The sequence below is a fragment of the Mauremys reevesii genome, linkage group 2 (assembly GCF_016161935.1).
Source record: "Mauremys reevesii isolate NIE-2019 linkage group 2, ASM1616193v1, whole genome shotgun sequence".
Taxonomy (NCBI): Eukaryota; Metazoa; Chordata; order Testudines; family Geoemydidae; genus Mauremys; species Mauremys reevesii.
In genome coordinates, this window is record NC_052624.1 from 249,365,204 (window position 1) to 249,391,961 (window position 26,758).

The following is a 26,758-nucleotide window of genomic DNA, read 5'->3' on the forward strand; positions in this document are numbered from 1 at the left end:
CTCTGCTTCAGTTCATGTTCCATTATATCAGCATTGATCTCACTGCTCATGCCCAACCTCTCGAGGCTTGTATTATCAAAACAGTATCCATTCCTTACTTGTATGCCTTCATTCAATCAGGATTCTCAGCACCATACTGAATCTCTGATTGGGTACTAGGTTTTTGTATTTCCTTACAATCTTTAAAATCTAGTGAAGTGGCTCCATCTTTCTGAGGAAGAATGCGTGGTTTTACTGACATTAGTATTGAGAATCATTTTGATTACCTTTTGTATGTGTGTTAGTGAGTGTACTACTCCTGGGGGAATTCTGCAACACTGCGTGTGCACAGAATTCATGTCCCCCGCAGATTTCTTTGCTTCCCCACAGAAAAATGACTTTCTGACAGGGAAGCAAAGGTAAGCTGCAAAAGCAGTCACACACCACTCCCTAGCTGCGAAGGTACATAGTTTCAGGCACCCGGAGCAGCTGGCAGAGAGGTAAATTACTGCAGGACTCAGGGATACCCTCTACCCTGAGCTGAGATCAGCTGCTAGTCCTGGCTTGGGTGGAGGCAGGAGGGAATGGGACTTCCTCTTCCCCTGCAAGAAGTGTCTGGGGCTGTGTCAGACCTACCCCCAGAAACCTCCCCCACCTGCGGGGAGCTCAGCATCCTCCCCTGCTTCCTGCCCCCATCACTCCTCAGCTGCAGAGGAAGGGGTCACTATATGGGGAGCTGCTCCCCTATCTGCCCAACTCCCATGCATCTGGGCCTTCCATACCCAGACACCCCCATCAAGCCTCACCCCATATACCCAGAACCCCCTATCCCTCCATATATGAATCCCACACCACTGAACCTCAGCCTCTGCATCTGGAGCCCCCTTACACCCAGACCCCCTGCCTCTGGACAGCCACCCCTGCACTGAGATCACCCTCCAGTGAGCTCCCTGCACTCAAACCCCAACCCTGATGAGCCCCACCCTCCTGCACCATCCAGACCCCCAAGCCACTGACCCCCAACTAGCTGCACCCAGATCCCCACTCCACCAAGCCCCAATCCCCCGGCACCCAGGCCCCCTGCTGAGACCTCCACATCCAGACTCTTCTGCTGAGCCCCAACCACTTTCACTTGGAAGCTGCTGCAGAGTCCCATTGCCCCTGCACCTGGACCTCCCCGCACCACCCAACGAGCCTCTGTGCATCCAAATCTCTCACACCTAGACTCCCCGCTGGGATGCTTGCACCCAGATTGTCCCACACCTAGATCCCCCCACACTGAACCCCTCCACTCTTGGATCCTACCTGGTTGAACCTGCCTGCCCAACACCTGGTGCACCTGGCGCAGGGCAGCAAGGCCCCAGGGTGTTTCTTGGGCAGGGCCAGACCTTGTGCTGTGTCAAGGTCGGGTTCAGGCTTTCCAGTGAGTCTGTGTTCCAGGGGTTGGGGAGTTTCCAGTGGCCTGTGCTCCCCACTGCTATGCTGGCACCTCTGCATTTATTTATTGACAAATGAAACTTGCAGAATTTTAAAATATTGTGCACAGAATTTTTTATATTTTGGCGCAGAATGCACTCAGGAGTAGTATGCAGTCTTTGACCATTTGGGAAGGTCAAGCATATTTTGCCTGCAGGAGTACAAGAAAACCTGAGAACCCATTATGGGCAAGCTGAATCCTACCCCCTCACCCCCATTATAGCTACCAGAACTTCCATTCAGGGAATCAGAATTTCTTCATTTGCTTTGTTTTAGATTAGAATATCATCTAGAACTAATAAAGTACTCTTTGGTTCAAGGTAGCTCAGATCCTTATTAGTCAGAGATTGATAGGGCTGGGATCGGGTTTCCATATTGCAGTTCCTGAGTAATAAGAAAAATGGGAACTCCAGTTTGTCATGCTCCTTCCATTTCCAGTCTTGGCCTCTTTAGTAAGGTAGTAGTATATGCTGCCTTCCTAAACTTCTTGCCCCCTAAGAATCCCCCAATAAACACTGTATAGTCTCTCTTCACTTGGGAAGACACCAGCATTCAGTCATTTGGCATAGCCCCTATCCCAGGAACCTCTCCCTTTACAAATGAGACTAGAAGCCCTCATGGACTAGAAGAGGGCCACGGTGTTTTGAGCCTCTTCTTTAAGAGGGTTTGAAAGGTCTTGAGCCTGGTTAAATAAATAAAAAATGAAAACACGATTCCTGACCCAATGAACACAATTTTTAATTTTTTTAAAAGTATGTACATTCTGTGCTTTGACCCAGAAAGAATTGAACAACTGGAAATTATCCTTGCCCTACAAGAGAAATTAACTAAAATGATCTCCCTTTTAAAACCGGTTTTGTAATTCTCTTCTTGCCTCAGAAATAAACAAACTGGAAGGTCTCCTTTTTGTCATACAAGGGAAAGCAGACCAAATTAGTCTTTTTAAACAATCTCAAAACTTAGGCACTGTCTGGCAGCTTGGCTGTTGATCCAGTCACAGCAGCACTAGTATCTTCCTTTTAACTTTTCCGAATTGAGTTTCGGACTCTAATGAGCCCCAGTTATTTCTGAACTCAGGCAGTGTTTGCCTCCCCATCCTTGTGCTGCCCAGCTGGCTAGGTACATGGCCATCCTGGACACATAAGCAGTTAATAGACTTCACACAAGGGCCTGTTCGAGCAATCTAAGACTCTTAGATCACTTGTTGAATCCTATGAGTCCAAGGATGAATGGGCATGCTCAGATAGAAGCTATTCAGATCTATTTATGAGATATTTTGGTAATGGATCCAAAGTTCAGAGGTTCGTTGTTTATGCAGAAAGTGCCCATAGGACCAGCATTGGCAGTAAAGAAGTCTATCATTTTATTTCTTTGATGGGACAAAGCCTGTTAAGAAATTCTCAAGATGGTTTATAGCTTTTGGTGGAAAGATAAAGGCCTGTCCATTTAAGTCCAGAGGTGATTTAAATGGATAGCCTGTCTGAATACTTAATTCTATATGTCCACAGAAATTCCTTCACCAGAAGTACTTAACACTCTTTCTACTGTGGAAAGGAGGGGTTACCAGTTTATGCAGCATCTACTTATCATATATCAGTTGTGCAGATCCTCAAAGCTCCTACCCAGGACTTGGTTAATATCTTTAGGTAATATTATTCTCTTGCTACTTAGTTCAGATTAGATTGGATTCTCCATTTAAGGAGAGCTGTGTTTCATTCATCTTTGAATTAGCTGTACTCTTGAGTCTTCTTTCAGAGAGTTGTCACTATATTTAGTCTCTCTCAATGGGTACCTACAGAGGCAGTGTCCTGAAGGATAAAATGAGGTCATTTACCAAAGTAACTTGCCCTACTATTCAAATACAAGTCTCATTCTTCCTTTTAGTACTACTGTGACATGATTGCTCACAGTTGGTGGTATAGTATTGTACATGTATAGTCAGGCCATGATACACTGAGTTAGCTATTATAGGGGAAGTGACAGTGACACCTATATTTAAGTTGCCTATCACTTTCCATTAAAAAAAGTTATTTTTAAGAGCTCTGAGATTTCAGTGGTTTTCAGCAAGACATTGAAATTCGGCATGGTAATCATCTCACGGATGTGCTTTTTGCTGACTCCCTGAAAATTCATTCAGATTTGGTCAAGTTATAAACTGATGAAAATCTGCTAAATATGAGGCTGCATGTCATGCTCCTTCATTTTTGCATCAAATGATAAATAATAGAAAGGTTATAGCTAAATAGGCTTATCTAAAACATGAATGTGGACATGAGAAAGGTTCATAATAGCTTATAAAGAAATGATCCTTATGTTAAGAGCTACAATTTAGGGGAGGGAGAGCTGTTCTGCTCAGCAGGGTAATAATAGCCATCTGTTACCGTGTTTTCACACAGACAAATCAGAAATATCCAAAAAGAGAGTTGACACATATCATGCATGCTGCAGCTGCCCATCCATTTGCTAGTCATACTGAATAAGTGGTGTTTCTTCTTTAGCCAACTTCCCAACCCCACATCCCTGTACCCTCAGAAGTCAGTGTACATAGTTTTGTTCAGATGGAATAGACAAAACTAGGAAGCAGTTACTGAAAAAATACTTTGTATTTCAAAATTGTATACCATACATGTTTAACATTTTAGCAATTTTTGGTGAAAACTGGTTTAACTCCGTTTGTCACATATGCAATAAACTGCATTTGTTTCTAAAATAAGATCCAAATTTTACCCTGTAATGAAGGTATGGGTCTTAACTGACAGCTCCAATCTTAACATCAGAAGGCAGAACTAGGCCCTGAGTTTTTACATGAATGATGAGTGCATGATGAGAACTATTCTTAACAGCTTGATTGCGTATTCTTCACTTTGGGGTCTGATTCTGATCACACTTTTTTTTTTTTTAAACCACAGTGTAACTCCTTTCACTTTAGTGAAGTGCACCTGATTTAAAGCAATAAGCAGCAGAACCTTTTGTGTTTAGCCAATGTGTTGAATGAATTTGTGTATTTTGATATTGTATCTTCTTTAATTTCATCCCTTGTGGTTTGTATATGTTCAGATGCATATATAGATGGCCATACATACTTTGATTTTCACGAACCCCTAACATTGTTTGTTAGAACATGTGATTGAAAGTTGTGCCACCACAATTTACATATTTTTATGCAAAACAGGTCAAAACATTACCTTTATATTATTTGCATATTGTTTTCACTACTACGTACAATAGATGCTTAATTGCAGTACATAACATACAAGCATTGACCATTAAACTATGAAATATTTCCTAAGACCAAAAGCTGTTACTTGGAAGGCAAATAGCATTAAAACATAAATAAAACATAAATAAATATTTAGGATTCTTTGTGTGTGTTTGTGCATGTGTATATGAGTGATCTGTGGAGAAACTGTATTTTAAAATGCCTGAGTTGAAGGGAAAAGCTGGTTTTAACATTTGTACTGGGGAAAATACTGTGGTTGTTACAAAAAGTATTTGAATATCAGCCTAAACAACTAAACTTTTCAATTGTACTTGTGAGCTTTAAAACAAAAAGAAAACTTTACTAAAGTAACCATGGAACTCTACAAATGTGTGTTCATTTTTCTTCAAGTTTCTGTGCACTGTCTATAACATAGCTTTCCCTAGTGAATATTTATGCCTTTTGGTAGCCTGTGTAATGTTAAAAAAAGGTTTAAGGTTTTTGTTTATTATTCTATAGGATTTTCAAACAATAGGAGAGAGTTGAGACAAAATATATTTGACACTTTGACTGCTAACATTACATAAAAATGAAGTTTATAACAGTCATACTGGGCCCAATCCTACTCCCATTGAAGTCAATTAGGGTTTTGTCAATGATTTTGATGGGATCATGACTTGCCCACATTGGTCTTCCCGCTCTCCTTAGGAACTAAGTATTCTTTCTGCCAAAACCCAGCCCATTTGGTTGTGTTTTTTCTCAGAGATAAAGTAACATATTTGTAAAATATTTGTCTTAAAGATATTAGTGTCTGTAATTAGATCTTTTTAAAAAGCCACTCAAATAAGCCTTAAATAGTGAGACTTGCAGACAGATATCTCAATGGGTAGACAATAAAAATTTGTTGACTTTCTGTAGCTGCCATAATGCAAAATATAACTATTCATAGTCACTTAAACTTTAATGTAGATTAATATGTCTGCTCTCCCTGTTTGGTTCAGTGATTCCAGATAAAATGCAGGACACTTTGTCCCTCAGATAAGTTGATATTTTACAAAGCAATCTTACTGGCTTGTCATATATGTTATAAAACTGACAAAAAGTGTGCATGTTTAATTTTTATGCTGTGTAACTTCAGTCTCTAACCCCTGCTTCAGCTCTCATTCTTCACTTTGGGATGTAACTGAAAATGATTGTGGTGCCCTGGGATAGCTAATTGGTAAAGCCTGTTTGGAATGTGGCTAAGTGAACCATTTTGGCAGTAAGCAGAGTAGCAAAGCACACTTTTTCCCTTACTTGTCTCTCAGGCTAAAATTAAACAGAGTTAGATATTTTCACTTTTAGTGATTTACAGTGGATCTGTTCTGAGTCAAGCCATCATAAAGAGCTAATTGCCTGCACACTCTTGTACAAAAGAACTCTTTATTTGTGTGATATGTAGGTCTGTGTCTAGTACAGTATATTGGGGGTCGAATAATCTGATGATGATAAATGAAAAATAAGACTTTTTTTCATTCCCCTTCCCCTTTGAAATAATTGGATATTAAATTTATGATGCTAAGTTAACCTGCATCAGCACCTGTTTAGCATTCATGGACTCCAAGACACCTCAAAGTCATGAGGTCATTGCTGGAATAATTTGTGATGCAGTTTATGTAGCATGCTGGTGTAATGTTTTCTTAAGCTACTTAGTTACTAAAAAATAAACAAAACTTGTCAGAATTAATTTTCATTACAGAACATTTTCATTTGTTTTGTCATCCCTCCCTCAAAAAAAATCCCAAATTTATTGTAACTAAAAAGGTGTTGCTGTTTTTTTTGTAAAGGTGCTACTATTCTTTTTTCCAGAAAAATATTTAAAATCTTGAGATAAAGAGTTTCATTTCTGAAGTTTGGCATTGGGAACAATTTACATATTCATATTTTTAATTGAAAGGAGATTTCAGGAAGTGTTCCAACAGTAGAGCATTCTTGCTTTTCTTCCAGAGATTAAATATGTTGAGCACCATCTCTATCAGTCCTGTTCACAAAGTCTCAAGACTGCTTCTTATCTCAGATCATCCACAAAATTAGCTATATCACTGCTGTCATGTGCTCGCTGTTGAGTTAGAATAATAATTCCACTTACAATTGGAATACCACTGTCCATTTTAAACAATGGACTCATTTTGACAAAAATATGGGAGGGACACAGACACTTAGAGTACTGGGAGCCCTTCCCTTCCAAGAAGACCCCAGCAACAGAAGTTCACTTCTACACCTCCACAACCCAGGCTCCGCACACCTCTCCTCCCCAAACAATTTGCTTCCTCAAATCTCCAATCTTTCCTCCCAAAGCACTCCTTCTCCACCAATCATCCGTCTTTCACTCTCCACCCACCAAACCCTTTAATTACCCTCTCCTTCTCTCTCACCAAACTTCTCCTCTCTCCCACCAAACACCTTTTCTCCTCCACCTGCCCCAACTACCCACAAATCTGTTATCCCAAGTCTTCCTCAAGCCTGTCTCCCTTCTTGCCACCACTTTCCTCCTGAGAGATTCCTCCCATAAGCCACAGCCACCTCTCCCAAACTCTTCTATCAGACACCAGTGCCATCCCCCAGAAATATGACCAACCCCCTCTCCCATACCTGATCCTGCTTCTTGGGTGTGCAGCAGTGAAAGAATGACGAAGAGGGACTAAAGTTGGTGCTTCTGGGCAAAGGGGCTGATGGCTGAGTCGCACTGCCTACCAAGCTTGGGCACTCTCTGCTCTGTACTTAGAGCTGGAGGTGATGACGGTGGAGGGTGGGGGGATGGTTGGGTTGGGTTGGAAGGGAACAGAGAGAGCTGCCTGCCTATCAGGGAGACAGAGTTGGTTCCTAGAGACAGAAGATTGCAACTTCTGATGCCTCCTCCCTGCCCAGCTCATTAGCTAGCTTATCCATGGGGGAAGAGAGTTCTGAGTGCAGCTGTACTAGGTAACCCCATTCTTTAGTAGAACCTCAGAGTTACGAATACCTCCAGAATGGAAGTTGTTCGTAACTCTGAACAAAACGTATAGTTCTTTCAAAAGTTTACAACTGAACATTGACTTAACACAACTTTACTATGCAAAAGAAAAATGCTACTTTCCCTTTATTTTTTTAGTTGTTGTTTAACACAGTACTGTACTGTATTTTCCTTTTTATATTTTGGTCCCTGCTACTGCCTGATTGTGTACTTCCAGTTCCAAATGAGGTGTGTGGTTGACTGGTCAGTTAGTAACTCTGGTCTTCGTAACTATGAGATTCTATTGTACTCTCTCCTCTCCTTTTTGTGCCTGGCCCCCTCCCTCTGTCTTCTTCCTCCTCCAGCTTGGGGCTGAAAGTTGGGGGAAGAAACAAATTGTTTTTCACTCAAGCTGAATTTTTTTTGGGGGGTGGAGGGGAGGGGACTGTACCCCCATATCGCCCTAAAATGTACACCATGACCCTAAGGCTCTGTTCCTTCATATTCTCAAAGACTGCATAACAATTGTTATCAAGATTTATATTTTGTACTGGTTAACTAGAAAGGGGTATGAGATAAATATATGTGAACTGGGCTTGGAAAGTGAAACACAGTATGTCAGTAAGACCAGTTCTTCATTGAAACCTGAATTTAATTCACAGAGGGAGTGAAAAAAGTTCAAACCACTCCTAATGAAATTCAGGAAACTTTAGTGCTTTTTCCTGAAAAAGATAAAATAGTCATTTAAGAATCTTTAATTAAATATAAAACCTGCCTCAAAAGAATCTGTTTATGTCCTGATCCTGATGCCAGTGGAGTCAATGAGAGACTTCTATGGCAGTTGGGTCAACCCTTAATTTTTGGCATTCTAGCTAAATTTAAAATTAGCTGATTAAGTAGAATCTTTTGTGCTTGGATTTCTTGGGAGAGGTCCCATAAAAAGTATTTGTCTATATTACATGTACATGTAATATTTGTCCATCAACATAGAATCTAAGGCCATCTCTACACTTACTGGGGGTCGATGCTGCTGCGAACGATGTAGCAAGGGTCAGTTTACAGGGTCTAGTGAAGTCCTCCTAAATTGACTGCAGAGCACTCTCCGGTTGACTCCCAGGACTCCATCAGAACTAGAAGATTAACATAAGTCAATGGGAAAGCGTCTCCCGTTGACGCAGCGTGGTGTAGACACCGCAGTAAGTCAGCCTAAACTACATCATCTCCAGCTATGTTATTCACATAGCTGGAGTAGCATAACTTAGATCAGCTTATCATGGTAGTGTAGGCAAGGCCTAAGCAAAATATGCTGAAGTAAAATTTAGTAAGTGGTTAGTAGCAAGCCGAACTTGCCTGGCACTCAAACTAAAAGGCAAAATAATTTAATTATTTATCTACTTGAACTGTTTTTCTCAGACTTAAGGGATGAACAACTAAAGAGGTTTGAGAAACTAAACTACAGTGTCCTCCTCCACCTCACCTTTGAGCTTATGGAGCCATCATAGCAACTCCATAGTTAAGGTTGACAGTCAAAATCATGCTTTAACTTGAAATGATTTCCAACCTCCTAACAGTTTGAGCTGAGTTCTTTCTTTGCAGTACTAAATCATGTTACCTGCTAACACTATTTTTGTTGTTGTTTTGGGGGAATTTGTTATAAAACAAATTTCCGCTAATTTTTGTGCCTAGGCTGACTCCTCCCCAAATCCTGCCCCCCCCCGGGGAAGTCTGTCCAATTCGTATATTTTAGTTGACGCATATAATGAATCTATCATTAAGGCTAGCTGACATCAGACAATATCTTTTAAAGATGCAGGAATCCCTCATAATTTTGGCGCCTAAAATGTTGATAAATGCTAATTATTGTAATGTGCTCCATACCGACCTTCAAGCATTTTCTGTTTCCAGTCTCCAATCTGCCGAAGATCCTGCTGCAAGGCTTATTTATCGTTGTTCGCATTGTACACATGTTACTCTTTTATTTTATGTCCTACCACTGGCTTCTCCTTAAATTGAAGATTTATTTTTAAGGTTTATTACTGACATTTAAAACTATCAGATCACAAAGCCTCTTCTAGCTACAGGAGTTCCTCTGTGTGTGTTCCAGCTCAGAGCCTGTGCTATACTGATGATTTATCTTTGTGTATTTTTTGACTGTCTCTTGCACATTTGTACTCCTCAAGTCTTCCTCACTTAACCCCACTTTGATAGTATTTCCTGCCTTATAAAATTCAACAGGTTTGCTCACTTTTTATGTAAAATAAATTCAAAATTTAATATTTTAGCTTTTTTAAAAATGTTGTGAAGTATTTTATATCACTGAATGGTATATTTTTTCTGTCTGTATCCAAAGTGTGTTGATATAAATGAAAGGATTGTATAAATTAAATTTAAAATACTGTGCCATCTATTTATGAAATATCAAATACGATATTTGGAGAAATCACTCTTGTTGTTCTCCTTGAACAGTATTACTACTAAAAGTATCTGGATTTTGTTGCCTCATCTTCCAATAATCAGCTGCTTTTTATGAACTGAATTTCATTTTTCATTGCAAAATTTCAAATCGGGTACATCGGTCTTCATCATTTCTCTTTGCATTACATTTATCCGTTTGGTTTAAAATTTTGCACCTTTGCAGTTAAATAGCTGTAGTAATATAAATGCATATAAGTACATTCTAGTCCTGAATGCAGAATACTCGCTGCATTAACATGTGTTAGTGTAACTTTAAAAAAAAGTTAATTTTACTGTCCATGAAAATGCTCCATTGTCTGTATTTGAAGATCTTTAGATACAGAATAATTCCAATACACATGCAACAACAGTTCACACTCCTTCACCCATACTACTAATGCATCTTCTCCAGGACTTGAAAGTTCCACCTTTCGGGCAGAGAGGATAGTACACTCAATGGTGTACTATCCATAGTTCTCTACCTAGATTGAAGTACTGCCAACCCCAAGCATACAAGAATCATGAGTCAGGCCCCAAATAATCATTAAATTGATTTCAAAATAATTAACTATTAAAATAATACATTTGGGTATCTTTTTATTTGCCATCTGTTTTTTTTGAGCTTTAAGAGTCCCTTTCCAAGCTTTTCTCCATAACTGAAGCAAGAAACTCTTCTAAAAAATATAACTGAAATTATTGTATAACCCCAGAAACTGGTGTTTTAAGAAAAGCACCAACTATTGTGAGGCTCATGATAAAATCGTGAGGATTGGCAACAGTTTAGACTGCTGACAATTGTAGTGTTTAAAAATGTATTTTAAGAAAAGAAAATATATCCAAAATTTGATTGTAAAGCAAAAATGCAGTCTTAATACTGCAAGGATGAAGAATGTCATATTACATAAACAGATGCTAACTGTAATTGATACAAGAGACAGGTGCCCTGGTCTTGCTATTGGACAACTTGTGTGTGAAGTTGGATTTCAGTGGGATTCAGGCACCTACCTCCCAAAGGTTGAAAATCCCATCTTAAGCCTTACTATTCATCACTTAAGACACCATAGTTAATCATAGTTGCTAAATGATTACATTTGTGGGAATTAAAATAAATTCATACTACATTGCTTATACTGAGGAAAATAAATGAAACTTATCAAGAACCTATTAAAACTTTAAACATAAATTTTGAATGGTGAGGAATTTTGTGCTAATTATGTTATAACTAATAAAGTTTTAAGGAATTATTTGTATTTATAATTATTAGCTTTGCTTCTGTGCATAGCTATAGTCTTTAAACTTCATGCTATTTTATGTTTAGGTGCCAGTAGTTAATTTCCTTATGTGTGATGAACAGGGCCGGTGCAAGGAAGTTTCGCACCCTAGGTGAAACTTCCACCTTGCGCCACCCCCCCACCCAGCTAACCCCGCCCCTCCACGGCAGCTAACCCAGCCCTCCCTTAGGGAGCCCGCCACCCCCTTCCAGGTGCCCCCCCCCACAGCAGCTAACCCCCCTCTGTGGCAGCTAACCCCACCTGGGAGACCCCTGTGGCAGCTAACCCCACCCACGGAGAACCCCCCCCCATTGCAGCTAACCCCACCCGGAGAGCCCGCCTCCACGGCAGCTAACCCCGCCTGGGAAGACTTCTCCCCCACGTCAGCTAACCCCGCCTGGGGAGCCCCCTCCCCCTCTGCGGCAGCTAACCCCGCCTGGGGAGCCCCCTCCCCCACCGTGGCAGCTAACCCCGCCTGGGGAGCCCCCTCCCCCACCGTGGCAGCTAACCCCGCCTGGGGAGCCCCCCCCACCGTGGCAGCTAACCCCGCCTGGGGAGCCCCCCCCCCCGTGGCAGCTAACCCCATCTGGGGAGCCCCCCCCACCGGGGCAGCTAACCCGGCCTGGGGAGCCCCCCCCACCGTGGCAGCTAACCCTGCCTGGGGAGCCCCCCCCACCGTGGCAGCTAACCCCGTCTGGGGAGCCCCCACCTCTGCGGCAGCTAACCCCATCTGGGGAGCCCCCACCTCTGCGGCAGCTAACCCCGCCTGGGGAGACTCTCCCCCCCCCCCCGCGGCAGCTAACCCCATCTGGGGAGACTCCCTCCCCGCTGCAGCTAACCCCGCCTGGGGAGACCCTCACTCTGTGGCAGCTAACCCCGCCTGGGGAGCCCGCCCAAGTTCACCTCGGCTCCACCTCCTCCGCTGAGCACGCCGGCGTCGCTCTAATTCTCCACCCCTCCCAGGCTTGCGGCGCCGATTGGAGGAGAATTAGAGTGGGGGCTGTGTGCTCAGCAGAGGAGGCAGAGTGGAGTTGTTCCCCTGTGCACTCCCCCGTTACTGCGGGCGGCCCTCCCCGCGCCCCCTGCCCCAGCTCAGCTTCACTCCACCTCATCGCCTGAGTGGGCTTTTAGGCGCCCTCAATCACTAGGCACTCTAGGCGGCCGCCTAGTTTGCCTAAATGGTTGCACTAGCCCTAGTGATGAAAACCTGTTTTCCAAGGGAGACCTCGTAAACTTTTTGTCCACAGCGGTAACTGATTCTAAGGATTTCATAAATTGAAGAGAACCCAAGCAGAAATATTCCACAGCACTTCCTATCTGCATGATCTTCTAAAACACTGGTTATAGAAGAGATGGGAATGCAAATGAATATTAATGTTTAGAGCATAACATTTTGAATACAAACTTTTCAGAAACAACACATGGTTCAATTGTTTCCTTTTCATGGCTGTTCAGTTTCCTCTTTTCTCCATTCTAACTTTTTTCTTATCTTTTTTTTTTTTTTTTTAAATCTTCTGGTCAGTCTTGTAGGAGAGCCTTTTGTGTGTATAATGTCTCCCTCTCTAGTATTTTGCCTTGTAATCTCTAGTGGGTCAGTAGGGTGTCTGACAACATCCATCCAAATAATGTTTTGCCCAGGACAGAGAGATAATTGAAGTCTGCTTTGGGCAGAGCACCAGCTGGAAGAATGCTCCAAGGCATCCCCCTCTGGCTCACTATAGAGAAAGTTGACCCCACCAACCGATTACAAGTGTTTTCTTTTTGGGGGGAAGAATGGGTTACATTATTTTCTTTGGGCCTGGGGCTATACTGCTCAATTCTAGCGTAGTGTTTCTGTTGGCTGAGAAAAGAGTCTAGGGAGAGAAGTTGTGAGATTTGGGTTACATTCACAATTTTTTTGTGAAAACAGCTGTGTTTGCAGCACAAAAAAGAAAAAAAACGTACAAAAGCAAAACCAAGAAATGTTGTGCATTTTCTACATTTTGTTTTCTGCTTCCTTTTCCCCACACCATTTGCAAAGCTGCCAAGTTTCTCACTTTTGTGATATGATGAATAGAGGTTTATATGATATACACAGTTCTGCTGTCTTGTGATTTCCACAATCCACTAATCTTCACGATAAGTCTCTGCTGGACATTTGAGTTTGTTCTTTCTCCAACTGTTTTACTGCTCTGACTGTGAGAGAAACACAGGAGCCTCAGCAGTTGCTGGGAACAAAGGAGTGGTTATGAATTGTCAGACTGATCACTTGCTGGAAGCAAAAGGGACGTGATTACAATTGAGAGGCCCCCATAAGTTGGGTGTCCCTGCTGGCAGTAAGAATGGTGGTCAGTTGCATTGGGCTTTGTGACACACTTCATTTTCCATGAGATCTTTGCAGTTTCCACTGTAAATAAGGTGAGCTGTAAGTGTGTGTCTGGAGTCCCTTCAACTTTTGAGGTTCACTGTTCGGGTTCATTTTAAATTTTCACGCAATCTAGTGCATGGATGATGGAGTAAGGCCTGTCTTTTTCAATAAGGACAATTAGCAGAAACACAGATCCTAGTCAGACCTGGGAAGTCAAAGGTGAACAGAATTATTTCTTCAGGTTCTCCCACCCCCAATTTAGGGCAAGCCTGATGAAATGTAGACGCTTAGAGGAGTTGATTGGCAGATTTTAAGAATCATGAAAGTCAAAGACAGTTGTGAAAGACTTCACCTAGAGGCTGTGAATAGTTTATGGTATCACTGACAATCAGAAATTAACAGCAATCTTATGTAATGTCAAGGGGGCTTTTGTGTGAGGAGGTTAACATTGTGCAGAACTATTTTCTTTCTTCTGTAAGATTCCTTGATTCTCCATTCTTCTTCCACCTTTCTTTTTCCACTTCTTTTTATAAAGATATGGGGTCATATTTTGTGCTTAGAAATGTTTATCACTTTCAAAATTGCCATTTTACAAAAGCATTTATTTAAAATAAAGCAATATTGTATTATGATATACCATCAACAAAATAAAAAAATCCCATCCTAATCAAAAGAAAATCAAATTTACAGTACATGCAGTATTCACAATTAAAAAGTTACATCCATTTTAAAATACTCTATCAGTTTATGTGGTACTTAGTGTTAAAATGGAGACTATCTCTAGAACTGGTAACATCTCTAAAACTGGAGTTAACTTTTAAAGTGTAAAGTGTAATCACTGCACAATGGTAACTTTCTTTTTCAAAAAGGATTTGTATCTACTAAAGAAAATATATATTTGTATGTGTGTTTATATAGTTTATCTTTTTAATTTCATTTTCTCTTTATGCTATCTAGGTGCTGTACTTTTGGCCAGTGTGCAGGGATTAGCAGTCAATATTGATCCTGTCTTGTATACTTGGCTTATGTACCAACCTCAGAAACGAAGTAGTAGACACATCCAACAGGTAGGAATTCTTGAGAAATCAGTTCTTTGTGTATATAAAAATAACATTTTCCTATATCATATTCTCTCATTTAATGTGAAAATTTTATGTTATATTACTCCAGACTACATTTATTATAAAGGATATTGTCACAACTTGTCCCTGTCCTGCACTCTGTTTTGATTGGATCCAACCTCTGAATCCCGTACGCTTTAAGCCTCTGGGTCTAGATAATGGCTGATCACTAATCTGGAGGCATGTATACACAGCAGTTATGAGGTATATACATGCCTTCCCAGTGTGAGTACACATACATGAGCTAGCTATGCTCAAGCTAGTGCACTAAAAATAGCAGTGTGGCCATGGTGGCACAGGTGACAGCTTGGATTAGCTACCTGAGTGAAATCCTGCCCGACCCCCTTGGTGGTAGTACCCAGGTCCCTAGCCCAAAGCTGCAGCCCATGCCTCTGGGCCATATTGCTGTTTTCGGAATGCTAGCTCTCCCAGCTGCTGTGTAGACATACCTTGAGTGTATCATATGCACTCAGGTACAGGCCCCAATCAGATACCCTTCTTAGGTGGTGGGATCCTACAATCCAGCCACGAAGATCCCAGAACCAGTGCCACAGCCCTCCTGAGCCCCCAGTTGCTTAGACACACTCCCCACAGAGTCCACCCAGCTGTGGGAACTCTGGTATCTTAGTTACACCCTTCAGGGACAATGTGGCAGTAAAGCAAGGCAGCATAGGCTTGTCACAAGAATATCTTGTCTCACACACTTTACTCTTAAAAAGCCCAAGAGAATTACAGATTTATGGAAAATAACAACCTTCTGAACACAAATTCCCTCAGTCTGACCTCTCCACCCAGTGAGTCATGGTCTGAGACCTTAGGCCACGCAGCCCTTCTGGCCTTCTCAGCCTGGCCATCTTGGTCTCTTTGACTTACAGAAGTACTTCTTTTAAAACTGACTGTCTCCTCAGTGAGCTGGGGGCGGGAGCAGGTCCAGGCTCCAGGGCTCCCTACCAGTTGGCTTCTCTGTAGGAAAGCATTGAAAGTCAATGAACCTGCTCACAAAAACCCCATTATTTTGGTAGGAAACAGTCATTCACTATCGATCCCCCTTGACCAGTCTGTCACAGCTGCTCAGACAGTTTGTCTACTAGGTGTCAAGTCTCTGCTACAAAATCTACAATGAAAGTTCTTCTTCAAGTGCTTGTACATGTGCATGCCATTCTAGGTGTGTGCATGCTGCATGCCCAGTCATCAGAAAAAATTCCCTCAGTGGTATCCATCAGGGCAGCTTGAGTGCTCTCTGCTGTCGCCCACTACTGCTGATATAAAAGGTCCAGCTGCCCCAGATTCCACTCAGTTCCTTCTTACCATCCATGATGGCCGTTGGACTTGCTTGGCTTGCTTTAGCAAGTGCCCTTAGAGTGCTTGTTGTAAATTTAATGTAAATAGTTTTCTAGTTGATCAGTACTTAGTTAGTAGTGTAGCCTTAAACTGTATAAGGCTCCTGGGACATAAAGTCTTGTGCACATACCAGATTATATCTCAGGGTTCTTCAGAGTTGGCTGGCCTCCATTTATTCAACAATTTGTCACTATCTGAACTCTCTGCTGAATGTGCTTTCTAGCATACTGAGATCTCTAGATTGGTGGGCAGACTTGGTCTATCTATGTGCAGGCATTCCTTTGGACTGCTCTCAACCTTTGCTAACATTGGTGATGGATGTGGCTGGCTGGGAGTGGAGCTCATCTGGGTCCCCTTACAAGCTCAGGGTTTATGATCCTCATGGGCTCCTCATGTCTCTTTATATCAATGTCAGGGAGGTAAGGGCTGTCTGCGTAGCCTCTCAGGCTTTCCTATTTCAGGCAGGGAGGAACTCTCTGTTTTCCACTTTGTCAAGAGGCAGTTCACCTATAGAACTTTTGCATTGCCAATTCAATCAATCTCAAAGCCTCTTACATTCCAGGATTGCAGAATGAGCTTGCAGACCATCTAAGCAGATCGTTTGAGTCACTACAAATGGTCTCTCTGCCTGGATGTAGCCAGGTGCATTTTCCAGCAGTGTTCATAACCAAGGCCAAAAGGAAATGCCATTAGTTTTGTTTCCTACAAGGTTTCAGTCCTGGTTCCATCATGGACACTTGCTTGCTGTCTTGGCTGACCAAGCTGTGCTACACTTTTCCTTAATTCCACTTCTACACCGAATGTTGCAAAAGATCAAACAAGACCATGCCCAGGTTATAGTAATAGTCCCCAGGTGGTCCTGGCAGCACTGGTTCTCCACTCTCCTGGATCTGTTGGTAGAGGCTCAAATTTCACTTCCGTTGGACCCAGACATAATTTTGTAGGACCTTTGTCAGGTGCTCCACCAGAACCTGCAGGTATTTCATTTAACAGCCTGGAGGATCTATGGCTAAATCAAAAAGAGGAGTCTTGTTTGGAGCAAGTTTGCAATGTCTTGTTAAATAGTAGAAAGCCCTTCACCAAGACTATTTACATTTTGAAGTGGAAGCATTTTTCCATCTGGTCTTGTCAATTTGGGGTTTCACCAATCCAGTCCTCTATCCATCGTATCCTGGACTATTTATTACACCTAAAATATTCATGGTTGGTGATTAGTTCTGTCAATATTGACCTAGCAGCAATATTAACTTTCCATCCTTACTTGGACAGCCATTCTAAATTTGCTAATGATATGACAAGCAGATTATTTAAAGGCCTGGAAAGATTGTACCCTCAGAGAAGGGAATCTATTCCTCCATGAGGCTTGAATTTAGTTTGAGCCGTTGGCAAGGTGCTCTTTGCCAAACCTATCATTGAAGGTGGCTTTTTTTTAGTAGGCATCACTTTGCCAGGAGTATGGCTGAGCTACGTGCTCTGATGTCTGAACCTCCTTATAAAATTTTCTTTAAGGACAAAGTATATTTCCTCATCCAAGATTTCTCTCTAAAGTGATATCTAACTTTCCTATTAACAAGTCAATTTACTTACCTATGTTTTACCCCAAACCACACATCAGTAGAGACGAGCAACCCCTGCACACCCTAGATGTTAGAAGGGCTTTGATGTTCTACACAGATAGTACTAAACAGTTCCAGTTTTCAACCCAACTATTTGTGACCATCACAGACAGGGGATGCAGGGTCTCCCAGTCTCTTCACAGACAGTCTAATTGTGGACAGTATCAGAGGGGTAGCCGTGTTAGTCTGGATCTGTAAAAGCAACAAAGAATCCTGTGGCACCTTATAGACTAACAGACGTCTGTTAGTCTATAAGGTGCCACAGGATTCTTTGTTGCTAATTGTGGACAGCATCCTGTATTCATGTATGTAGTGATCTGGCTGGCATTTCCCTGACAAGCAAAGTAACTGCTCATTCCACAAGATCTCAAGCAGTCTTGGTGTCATTTCTTGCACAAGTCCTCATCCAGGATACTTGTAGAGCAGCAACCTGGTCTTCAGTCCACACCTTCACATCCCATTATGCCAACACTCAGCACTCAAGAGACAATGCTAAATTTTGATGAGTTGTCCTCCAGACTGTGTTACATAGATTCAAACCCCTTCTCCTCCTTTATGGCTTATGAGTCACCAAGAGTGGAATCAAGTATCAGAGGGGTAGCCGTGTTAGTCTGGATCTGTAAAAGCAGCAAAGAGTCCTGTGGCACCTTATAGACTAACAGACGTTTTGGAGTATGAGCTTTTGTGGGTGAATACCCACTTTGTCGGATGCATGTAGTGGAAATTTCTAGGGGCAGGTATATATATGTAAGCAAGAAGCAGGCTAGAGATAACGAGGTTAGATCAATCAGGGAGGATGAGGCCCTCTTCTAGCAGTTGAGGTGTGAAAACCAAGGGAGTAGAAACTGCTTTTGTAGTTGGCAAGCCATTCACAGTCTTTGTTTAATCCTGAGCTGATGGTGTCAAATTTGCAGATGAACTGAAGCTCAGCAGTTTCTCTTTGAAGTCTGGTCCTGAAGTTTTTTTGCTGCAGGATGGCTACCTTTAGATCTGCTATTGTGTGTCCATGGAGATTGAAGTGCTCTCCTACAGGTTTTTGTATATTGCCATTCCTAATATCTGATTTGTGTCCATTTATCCTTTTCCGTAGGGACTGTCCAGTTTGGCCGATGTAAGAGTGGAATACTCATGTGCAATCACTTGAAGAATAAAAAATGGTTACTAAACTTCTATTATTGTTCTTTAAGATGTGTTGCACACTTCCATACCAGGATCCATCCTCCTGCCCCTCTGCATTGAAGTTGTCTGGCAAGAAGGAACTGAGGGTGCTGTGGGCAGCTGGACCCTTTATATCGGAACACAATGGCACATGACAGCAGAGGGAACTCAGGCTGCTCTGGCTGGTTTTTCTGAGGGAAAATTTTCTAATGACTGTGTGCGGAGCATGTGCACACGAGGAGTGGAATGGATATGTGCAACACATCTTGAAGAACAGTTACGGAAGATTAGTACAATTTTTTAGTATTATAAATGGCAGGGCATTCATGGCATTCATAATTTGACACACATCTCCAACTGTCACAGCTCTGATACGTGATCTGTAATTACATGTGTTCTAAATGTGTATTTGTATGTTATATACATAGAAGAGATACAGGGAACCAGTGTGTTTGTGTCCATCTGACAAGATATTCTCTGTGAAGGATTCTTAACTATAGCATTTGATTCCCCTTTTGTCTGGCAAAGCTTGAATTTGCAGGCTTGTAGGGTACGTTGCAAGGTTGGCGCCTTCTCCAGCAGGGTGCTGGATTGTTGGGCACTTTTGTTAACATGTTGATAGAATATGTCCTCAAGTTTTTGTGTCCTTTGAGTTATGATATTTTGTACAGTAATATTGGATGCCACAATCAATGTATCTATCTTTTTTATTTTAAGTTTTGTATAAAATCCATCCCCAGTTTATATAAAGTAAAAAAGTAATATCTCAAAAACAGTCTTCTGGCCAGTTACGGAATAAGATTATGAAAGTCATCTGGTTTGGCAGTTTATTCCAAATTCAGATATTGGCCCAGATTCCTTGAGGTTCAACACATGTTTTGGAAATCATCCAGGAATTTCAGGCTAGGCCTTAAACAAGCCAAACTTTGCCTGATTTTGAATCTTCTTTTATTTGAGATATCTCCTTCACTTTTTGTTATCTTCTGTGTTAGGCAGGCCAGTGGCCTGTTAACATTCTCATTGCTGATGTCTTGGTGGGGCAACAGTTCTAAGAGAACATTAAAATTGACATAATGGATCAGACCAGTGGTTTGTTAGTTTAGTTTCCTTCCTCACTATGGCCAGGACTAGATGGAAGAGATACCATAATTACAGAATAAGCTGTCCATAGTGAAAGTTTGTTTGTCTAATCCTTATTTTTGACCCTTACTAAACTCTTGCTCCCATTGACATCTTGTGAAATTGAGTTCCACAGGTTAACTAGGTGTTGGGTAAAGATATTTCCTTTTAAATAGTTTTTCTTTCAATTTTATCAAGTGCTTCCTTGTCCTTGCGGTATGAGAGGGAGAAATAGGCATTCCTGATTTTTCTGCTCTTTCCTAGTCATAATTTTTTACAGTTTTGCCATGTCTCCTTTCTAAAATAAGTGGTCCCAGTCTTCTCTTCATATGGAAGTATCTCCAGGCCTTTAATCGTTTTCATCACTGTTTCTCAACCTTTTTTTTTTTTTTTTTTTTTTTTGAGATAAGTGAGCAGTAAGGCTTCTTCTTTCCTCTTCATTCTAAAGCGATCTGTCAGACATCATCGGGAACAGGTGACCTGTCTGCCCACATTCTTGAGCGGTTGTATCAGAAAAGTTTCTACTATTCCTATTACTACTGGGCAGCTTTACCTTATTTTGGGACCTGAAATGCCCCAGAGCTAATGAAGAACTGTGTAAGCTTGAAAGCTTGTCTCTTTCACCAACAGAAGATGGTCCAATAAGAGATATTCTCACCCACCTTGTCTTGCCAGTGTTTACTGGGTCAGTTGACTATCCCCGTGTATTTAATATTGAAGTTCATTCTGTTGGGTGTGATATATGTAATATGTATTAACAGATTTGCATTTGGATACACTTGTTCAGCTTTTATTTTGTTAATTATGTTAAATTGTATTTTAATTTGTGTCATTATATTATATATACAGTATTATACAGCTCTTCAAGAATCTTGGAAAGGGGGTGCTTTATATATAAAATTATTGCCCCAGGATTTCAAACCTAGGTACCTTCATCGAGGTTTAGACATATAAATAAAAAGTGGCCTGATTTGTCAGAAGTGCTGAACACCTGCTGTTGTTACTGACTTTAGTAGGATTTATGGTTGCTCCTCTGAAAATCAGACCACTCCCATCTAAATGTTTAAATATGGATTTAGGAACTTCTGTGTAAGCATCCAACTTTGAACATTTTTGCTATTATTATCAGTGTACTTTTGCTTATAACTTGGGTAAAATTATAAAAAATATCATTTTCTTTATAATGTCAGAAATGCATCTTCATTTAAAACTATCGCTGCTTACACTGAAATAATCTTATCAAGGGAACGTTTTCCTTCAGATGATATCCATTCTGAACACATTCAAGGATTTAAAGCTTGAGTCTGTGATAAAGCATTGATACCGTACGAGGTAAAATAATGTAGCCAAAGATATGATCACATATCTGTTTTATTGAAGAGAGGTACAGTTCATTATCTTAAGAACTGATTTGTATAAGAAAACAAAAACATTCTGCAACAACGACATGTATTTTTCCACAGTTTAGCGGTTTTTCCACAGTTTCCATACTTTCCCTTGTTTTGATTTCTTTTAATTTAATCTTAACTCTGGATTTCCAGAATTTGTAATGCTAGGTTTTGGGATAATTACAATATCCCTGTAATGTGTTTTACTTTAAATTATTCATGTGTACTTGTAACTGTAATTCTGTCTTAATGTAATTTTGTCTGGGTATATAAAGAGAGGTTGAAAAGATTGGGATCTGTGTAATTTAGATAACAGATTAATAAGGGGGGATATGACAGAGGCATGCAAAGTTGTGAGTAGTACAGAGGATAAATATGTGTGCTGTATTTACCTTCTTTCTCATACTACAAGAACAAGAAGACATTCAAATGCATTAAATTTGATAAAAGGAAACACTTTTTAAACAAACTACATAATCAAACTATGGAACTGACAGTCACAAGATTTAGTTGAAATGAGGATCTTAGTAAGATTCTTCCCTGTTTTTCATATAAGAAGCCTTAAATATATCAGTTCTACCTGCACTATTATCTGTAATGGGAGTCTTGTAGGTTTCCTGTTTATACACACACCAGGTTGAAATCTGTGTGTGTGTGTGTGTGTGTGATTTTTTTTTTTTGGTGTTTTTTTTTAAGCAACAGGATTTTCACATGCTGGTGAGCCAGAAAGTTTTATAAACTCACATTAATCTGCCAGAAGATCCAAAATAATAATGAGTAAGATTGAGTAATAGTTTTCAGTGACTCAAACTACTAATGCTTTGGTTCAGAATGCTATTCTATGTCTTGTGTAAAATTAGTACAACTATGCACTTTTCTATGAGAATGTCATGGAAATAATTGTGTCTGTCCTTACTGAGAGTCCAGCCAGGAGGAGCCAAACCAGGGCCTACAAACTTTCAGAGAACTACAGTTTTGAATCTCTCTTCCCCTCCCTCCCAGTCTCTTCATCTGTATTTCACTCCACATTTACCCCTTTCCCCTTGCGTTCAATGTCCTCTCTCTCTTCATTTTTCTTTCCATTCAGTTTACCCCTAAGTAAACCCACCATAATAATAATAATAATTGTGGAATTGCCATGATGTTTGCTGCCATCATATTGTTCACTCTGTGTATTATATCTAAGGTTAAGATTTTGCCACGATTATTTTTTAGTATAAGTCATGGACAGGTCAGGGGTAATAAACAAAAATTCATGGCAGATGTGACCTGTCTGTGACTTTTACTAAAAATAATGGGGAGAGAGAGAGCTGGGCGGAGGGAAGGAATGACAGCTGGAGCTCGGGGGGGGGGGGGGGACAGATAGCCCCAGCCCCACCACCATGCAAAGAGGCACAGTCCTGTCCCTGCCACAACCACTGGGGGTGGGGTGCACAGCCCCGGCTTCAGCCTCACCAAAACCGCAGGGCGGGGGTACCCTGGAACAGTTCCAGCCCCAGACAAAGACACGGGCTTGTGGGGAGACACAACGCAGTTGCTGGGGGCAAGGGAGCACACAGCCCTGGCTCTGCCACTGGCTAAAGGCCTTGGGGGGCAAAGAGTGTGCACAGCCTGGCTCTGGCTGAAGCCGCGCGTCAGGGGTGCACAGCCCCAGGGTCGCCCAGAGAGGGGGGCAAGTGGGGCAATTTGCCCTAGGCCCTGCAGGGGCCCCGCGAGCCCTGACCCGGTGGTGGTCCGGGTCTTTGATGGCATTTCGGCGTCGGGGGCCCTTCAGTGCTGCCGAAGACGCGGAGCGACTGAAGGGCCCCCCGCCGCCGAAATGCCGCCAAAGACCCAGACCGCTGCTGAGTGAGTACAAGCGTCGCAGCTCCCCTGCTTTGTCCCAGGCCCCCTGAATCCTCTGGGCGTCCCTGCACAGCCCCAGCTGTAGCCTGGCTGAAACTATAGCTTTGCACAGAAGCAAAGCTAATAATTATAAATACAAATAATTCCTAAATAAATAAGACCAACAGGATAGAGAAAGGGGTCATGGATTCTGCGACTTTACCGGACCTCTGTGACTTTGGCTTCAGCCATCAGTGGTGGGGGCAGAGCTGGGGCTGTGAATCCCAGACCCATGGCTTTGATCAGGGCTGGGGCTATCTGGAGATGAAGCTGTTCACCCCCACCCCACGGCTTCAGCCAGAGCCAGAGTAGAGGTTGTGTGCCATCCCCTGGTCCCTGGCCATTTCGGCCAGTGCTGTACGCAATTTGGAGCCAGGAACTGCCTATTACTCTGTGTTCGTGCTTGGTACTGTACAATGGGGACCCATTCTTGGTTGGTCCCTAGACCCTACCATAATAAACATGATTAATAATAACAATAGACTAAAAAACATAGCCAATGTGTGCTATAGCAAATTCCACTTCGCATTAGTCATTAATTTCATGCAGTTTAAAAATTCACAAATGATTTAATTGTGAAGTGCATTAATAATAATAACCCATACCAAAAATTTAGGATTTTGTGAAGTCATTTATTTCTCAACTACACACACATCAGCTGTGCTGCCCTGCTCACAATCAAGTTGCATACATCATTCTTGCTCTGACCTCCTTAAACTAGAAATGGAATAGTAGAGAGAAAGTTAGGAGCAGCATAGCTCTGCTTGTAAGCTTCTGGCATAACTTTGGAGGAAGAATGGAATTTTGGGAGTCTGATGTTGTCAGTGTATGGTTTAACAATGTATTAAGTTTGTGTATTTTTTCCTCAGCATGTGAATGTACGTGCCAAAATGTGGCTGCTGTTACATATTTGAGTAAGGATCCGTGTAGTTCCTGTTGTGACTATGTGGTCAGTGCTCTAGGGGTAAAGGGGGATGTTTTCCTGTAATCATATTTGATTTCCACATGCATCTATCCATTTTTCATTTTAAATAAAATGAACAATGCGAACTTTGATTTAATATGTAAAAAAAAATCCATGACAAACTTTCTGAATGCCTGCATAAATCTGCATAATGCTTTTGAATTTCTTCATTGGATACTAGTGAAATATGGTATTGATTTTAAGCTTCTTTTGCTGAACTGCAAACTCTCAGGAGGGGAAGAACAGTCTGCATCTCCAGCCTTGTTATCTGCTTATCAGTGATTGGACTGTAGTGTGATATAATCCCATACTAATGAAAGGCTCTGGGATTTTGATTTTCAGTAGTAATGCCCCATAATTGTAAAATCTACATCTGGCTGAAATGAAAAACTGAACCATTTTTTGAAAATAATTTAAAACATTAAAAGCATCCAATTTACAATTATAAACAAATATCTTATTAATATTTCTGGAGGAGTAGCTAGAAAGCATATTTATTAAGGTATTTAGTATTATGATGTATAAATAAGCAGTAAAACATGCCACAGTTAGCATTTGTCAGAAAGTTATGCACATTCACACACTAGTGTTTTCTATTGATAAGATGGCTGTTTATATTTTTAAAAAGTAAATGGCTACTTTCACCAAAAAATGTATCAGTTGCAGAAATCTGTAGTAGGTGTGGGTATATACACATGTACCTGTACACATATATAATTTCCATTTTATATATAATATATAATTTCCTCCATAGGTCATTAGCTGGGTTTGAATACACAATCTTCATTTCCACTGTTCAGACCTCTTTCACTTCAGCTGTAAGAGTAAAGTTGGGCAGGAGATGGTTTTCCCATCCCATGAGACTTTTTGAGATTTCTGAAAGTTTTCCCATCCCATATTGGGATTAAAAAATCACAGAAATATTATCAGCAGTCTGTGGAAAAACTGGGACTAGAGCTCCTGGTGTCCTGGTTTGAGCTCAGTGCATTTTCCCATAAACTACAAAGCATTGTGTGGGAGTCTCTATCATTCGTCCTCTGAAATCACATGACTGCAGGAGCTTATCACATATTTGCAAGCGCTTCTGCAGAAGGGGCCAAAATCACGTTACTTGCATAAATTCAGTAGAGTTGGCAACACTAAAAGCTTTCAAAACTGATTTTGATGGTCTTCACAGATAATCAGAGTAGCAAGTATTTCTTGTTGCTAGTTTGTTTTTTGGTCTTTTTCTACAATATGTCAGTAGTGAAAACCCTTGCAATATTCTATATAATTAAACAAATTAAGGTTGTTTTTTCTAATGCTCATTACTCTGCTGACCCACACTAATTTCAAAGACATATACTCCTTTCACAGAAGTGCTTTACTGATTGGCTGGTGTCAAAAGTTTTGTCCAGTCTTCCTTGACTAATGTCATATCACAGAGGTTAACAAGGTGGGAGGGAAAATATTGCTCAGTTTTCCACTAGAAAGATGGAACTTAGTAATATATAATAATAATAATATGTAGCTCTTATACAATGGAAATACTAAGACAGGCTTAAAGATAGCAGAACTTTTAAGCATTACTCTAATATTTGACACATTTGGGTTAATTTTCAAAGAATTGCATGGGATTTTATCCACATAACTCCTATCAAACTTTAATGGATATAAAACCCCATCCACAGCTTTGAAAATATATCCCATAGTGTTTCCTCTGTAGCTCTGTGTTCTGAAATGTAATGCATGAGGTGGAAAGCTAGTAAAAACATGTAATTTTTGTGCATTGTATATAATCCTTATGACTGCTCAAAAGAAAAATTAGCATACACCAAGATACATTGTACTCTAGCCATCTGTTCTACATAAAAATCACATATTTTACATTATTTGGGTATTAAAAATAATCACATCTTTAGTTCTCAAGATTTGTTATACTTCTCTAAAATAGACTTATGTTACCATCACTTTTGTAGTGGCTGGCAATAAGCCACAGATGAAGGGCAGCAAATTCAAAGGATATTTTTCTGTAACCTTTTTGATCATTGATGAAACATTGTTAGAAAATAGTTTAGAATATGTTTTTTCATTACAATATTCCAGTATATGTGAGACTCTGACAGATTTTTAAATTCTATTTATATTAAATATTTTGTTAAACTCAGCTGGATTTGGAGCAGGTTTAGTCATTTCTTTGTTAAAATTGAAATTAGATCCCCATTTGACGAATGAGCCTGATTTTGAAAGCCCCTTCTCTTTCCCCCCTCAAGAAACCAACCTTTTTGAAATTTTGCATCCCATATCCTACCGCATGGTAGAGTTTTCTGAGAAGTTGAGTAGAAATCAGGTAGTGTTTTAAACTTATGGTGTTTTGAAAAAATAGCTGTAGTTTACTGTTTTTATAATCTTGTATTTTGTTTGGTTGATTTTGCTGAGTAAAAGTTCCTTTTAGTATTTTGGAGCAGTTAGTTCAGGGCACAAGTTAAGA

General features: G+C 40.9%; 1 protein-coding gene across 22 annotated transcripts in view; it reads left to right on the forward strand.

Moving 5' to 3' along the window:
• The window catches only part of VPS13B (vacuolar protein sorting 13 homolog B), a 917,098-nt gene that overhangs the window by 396,724 nt on the left and 493,616 nt on the right, over positions 1-26,758 (forward strand). For all 22 annotated transcript variants that reach the window (XR_005593500.1, XM_039522053.1, XM_039522058.1 and 19 more), the window contains one exon: positions 14,655-14,764. Coding sequence is in view for 21 of the 22 variants with exons in the window: in XM_039522053.1 (XP_039377987.1) it covers positions 14,655-14,764 (110 nt within the window). In the remaining variant the exon portion in view is untranslated. The remainder of the gene's footprint in view (positions 1-14,654; positions 14,765-26,758) is intronic.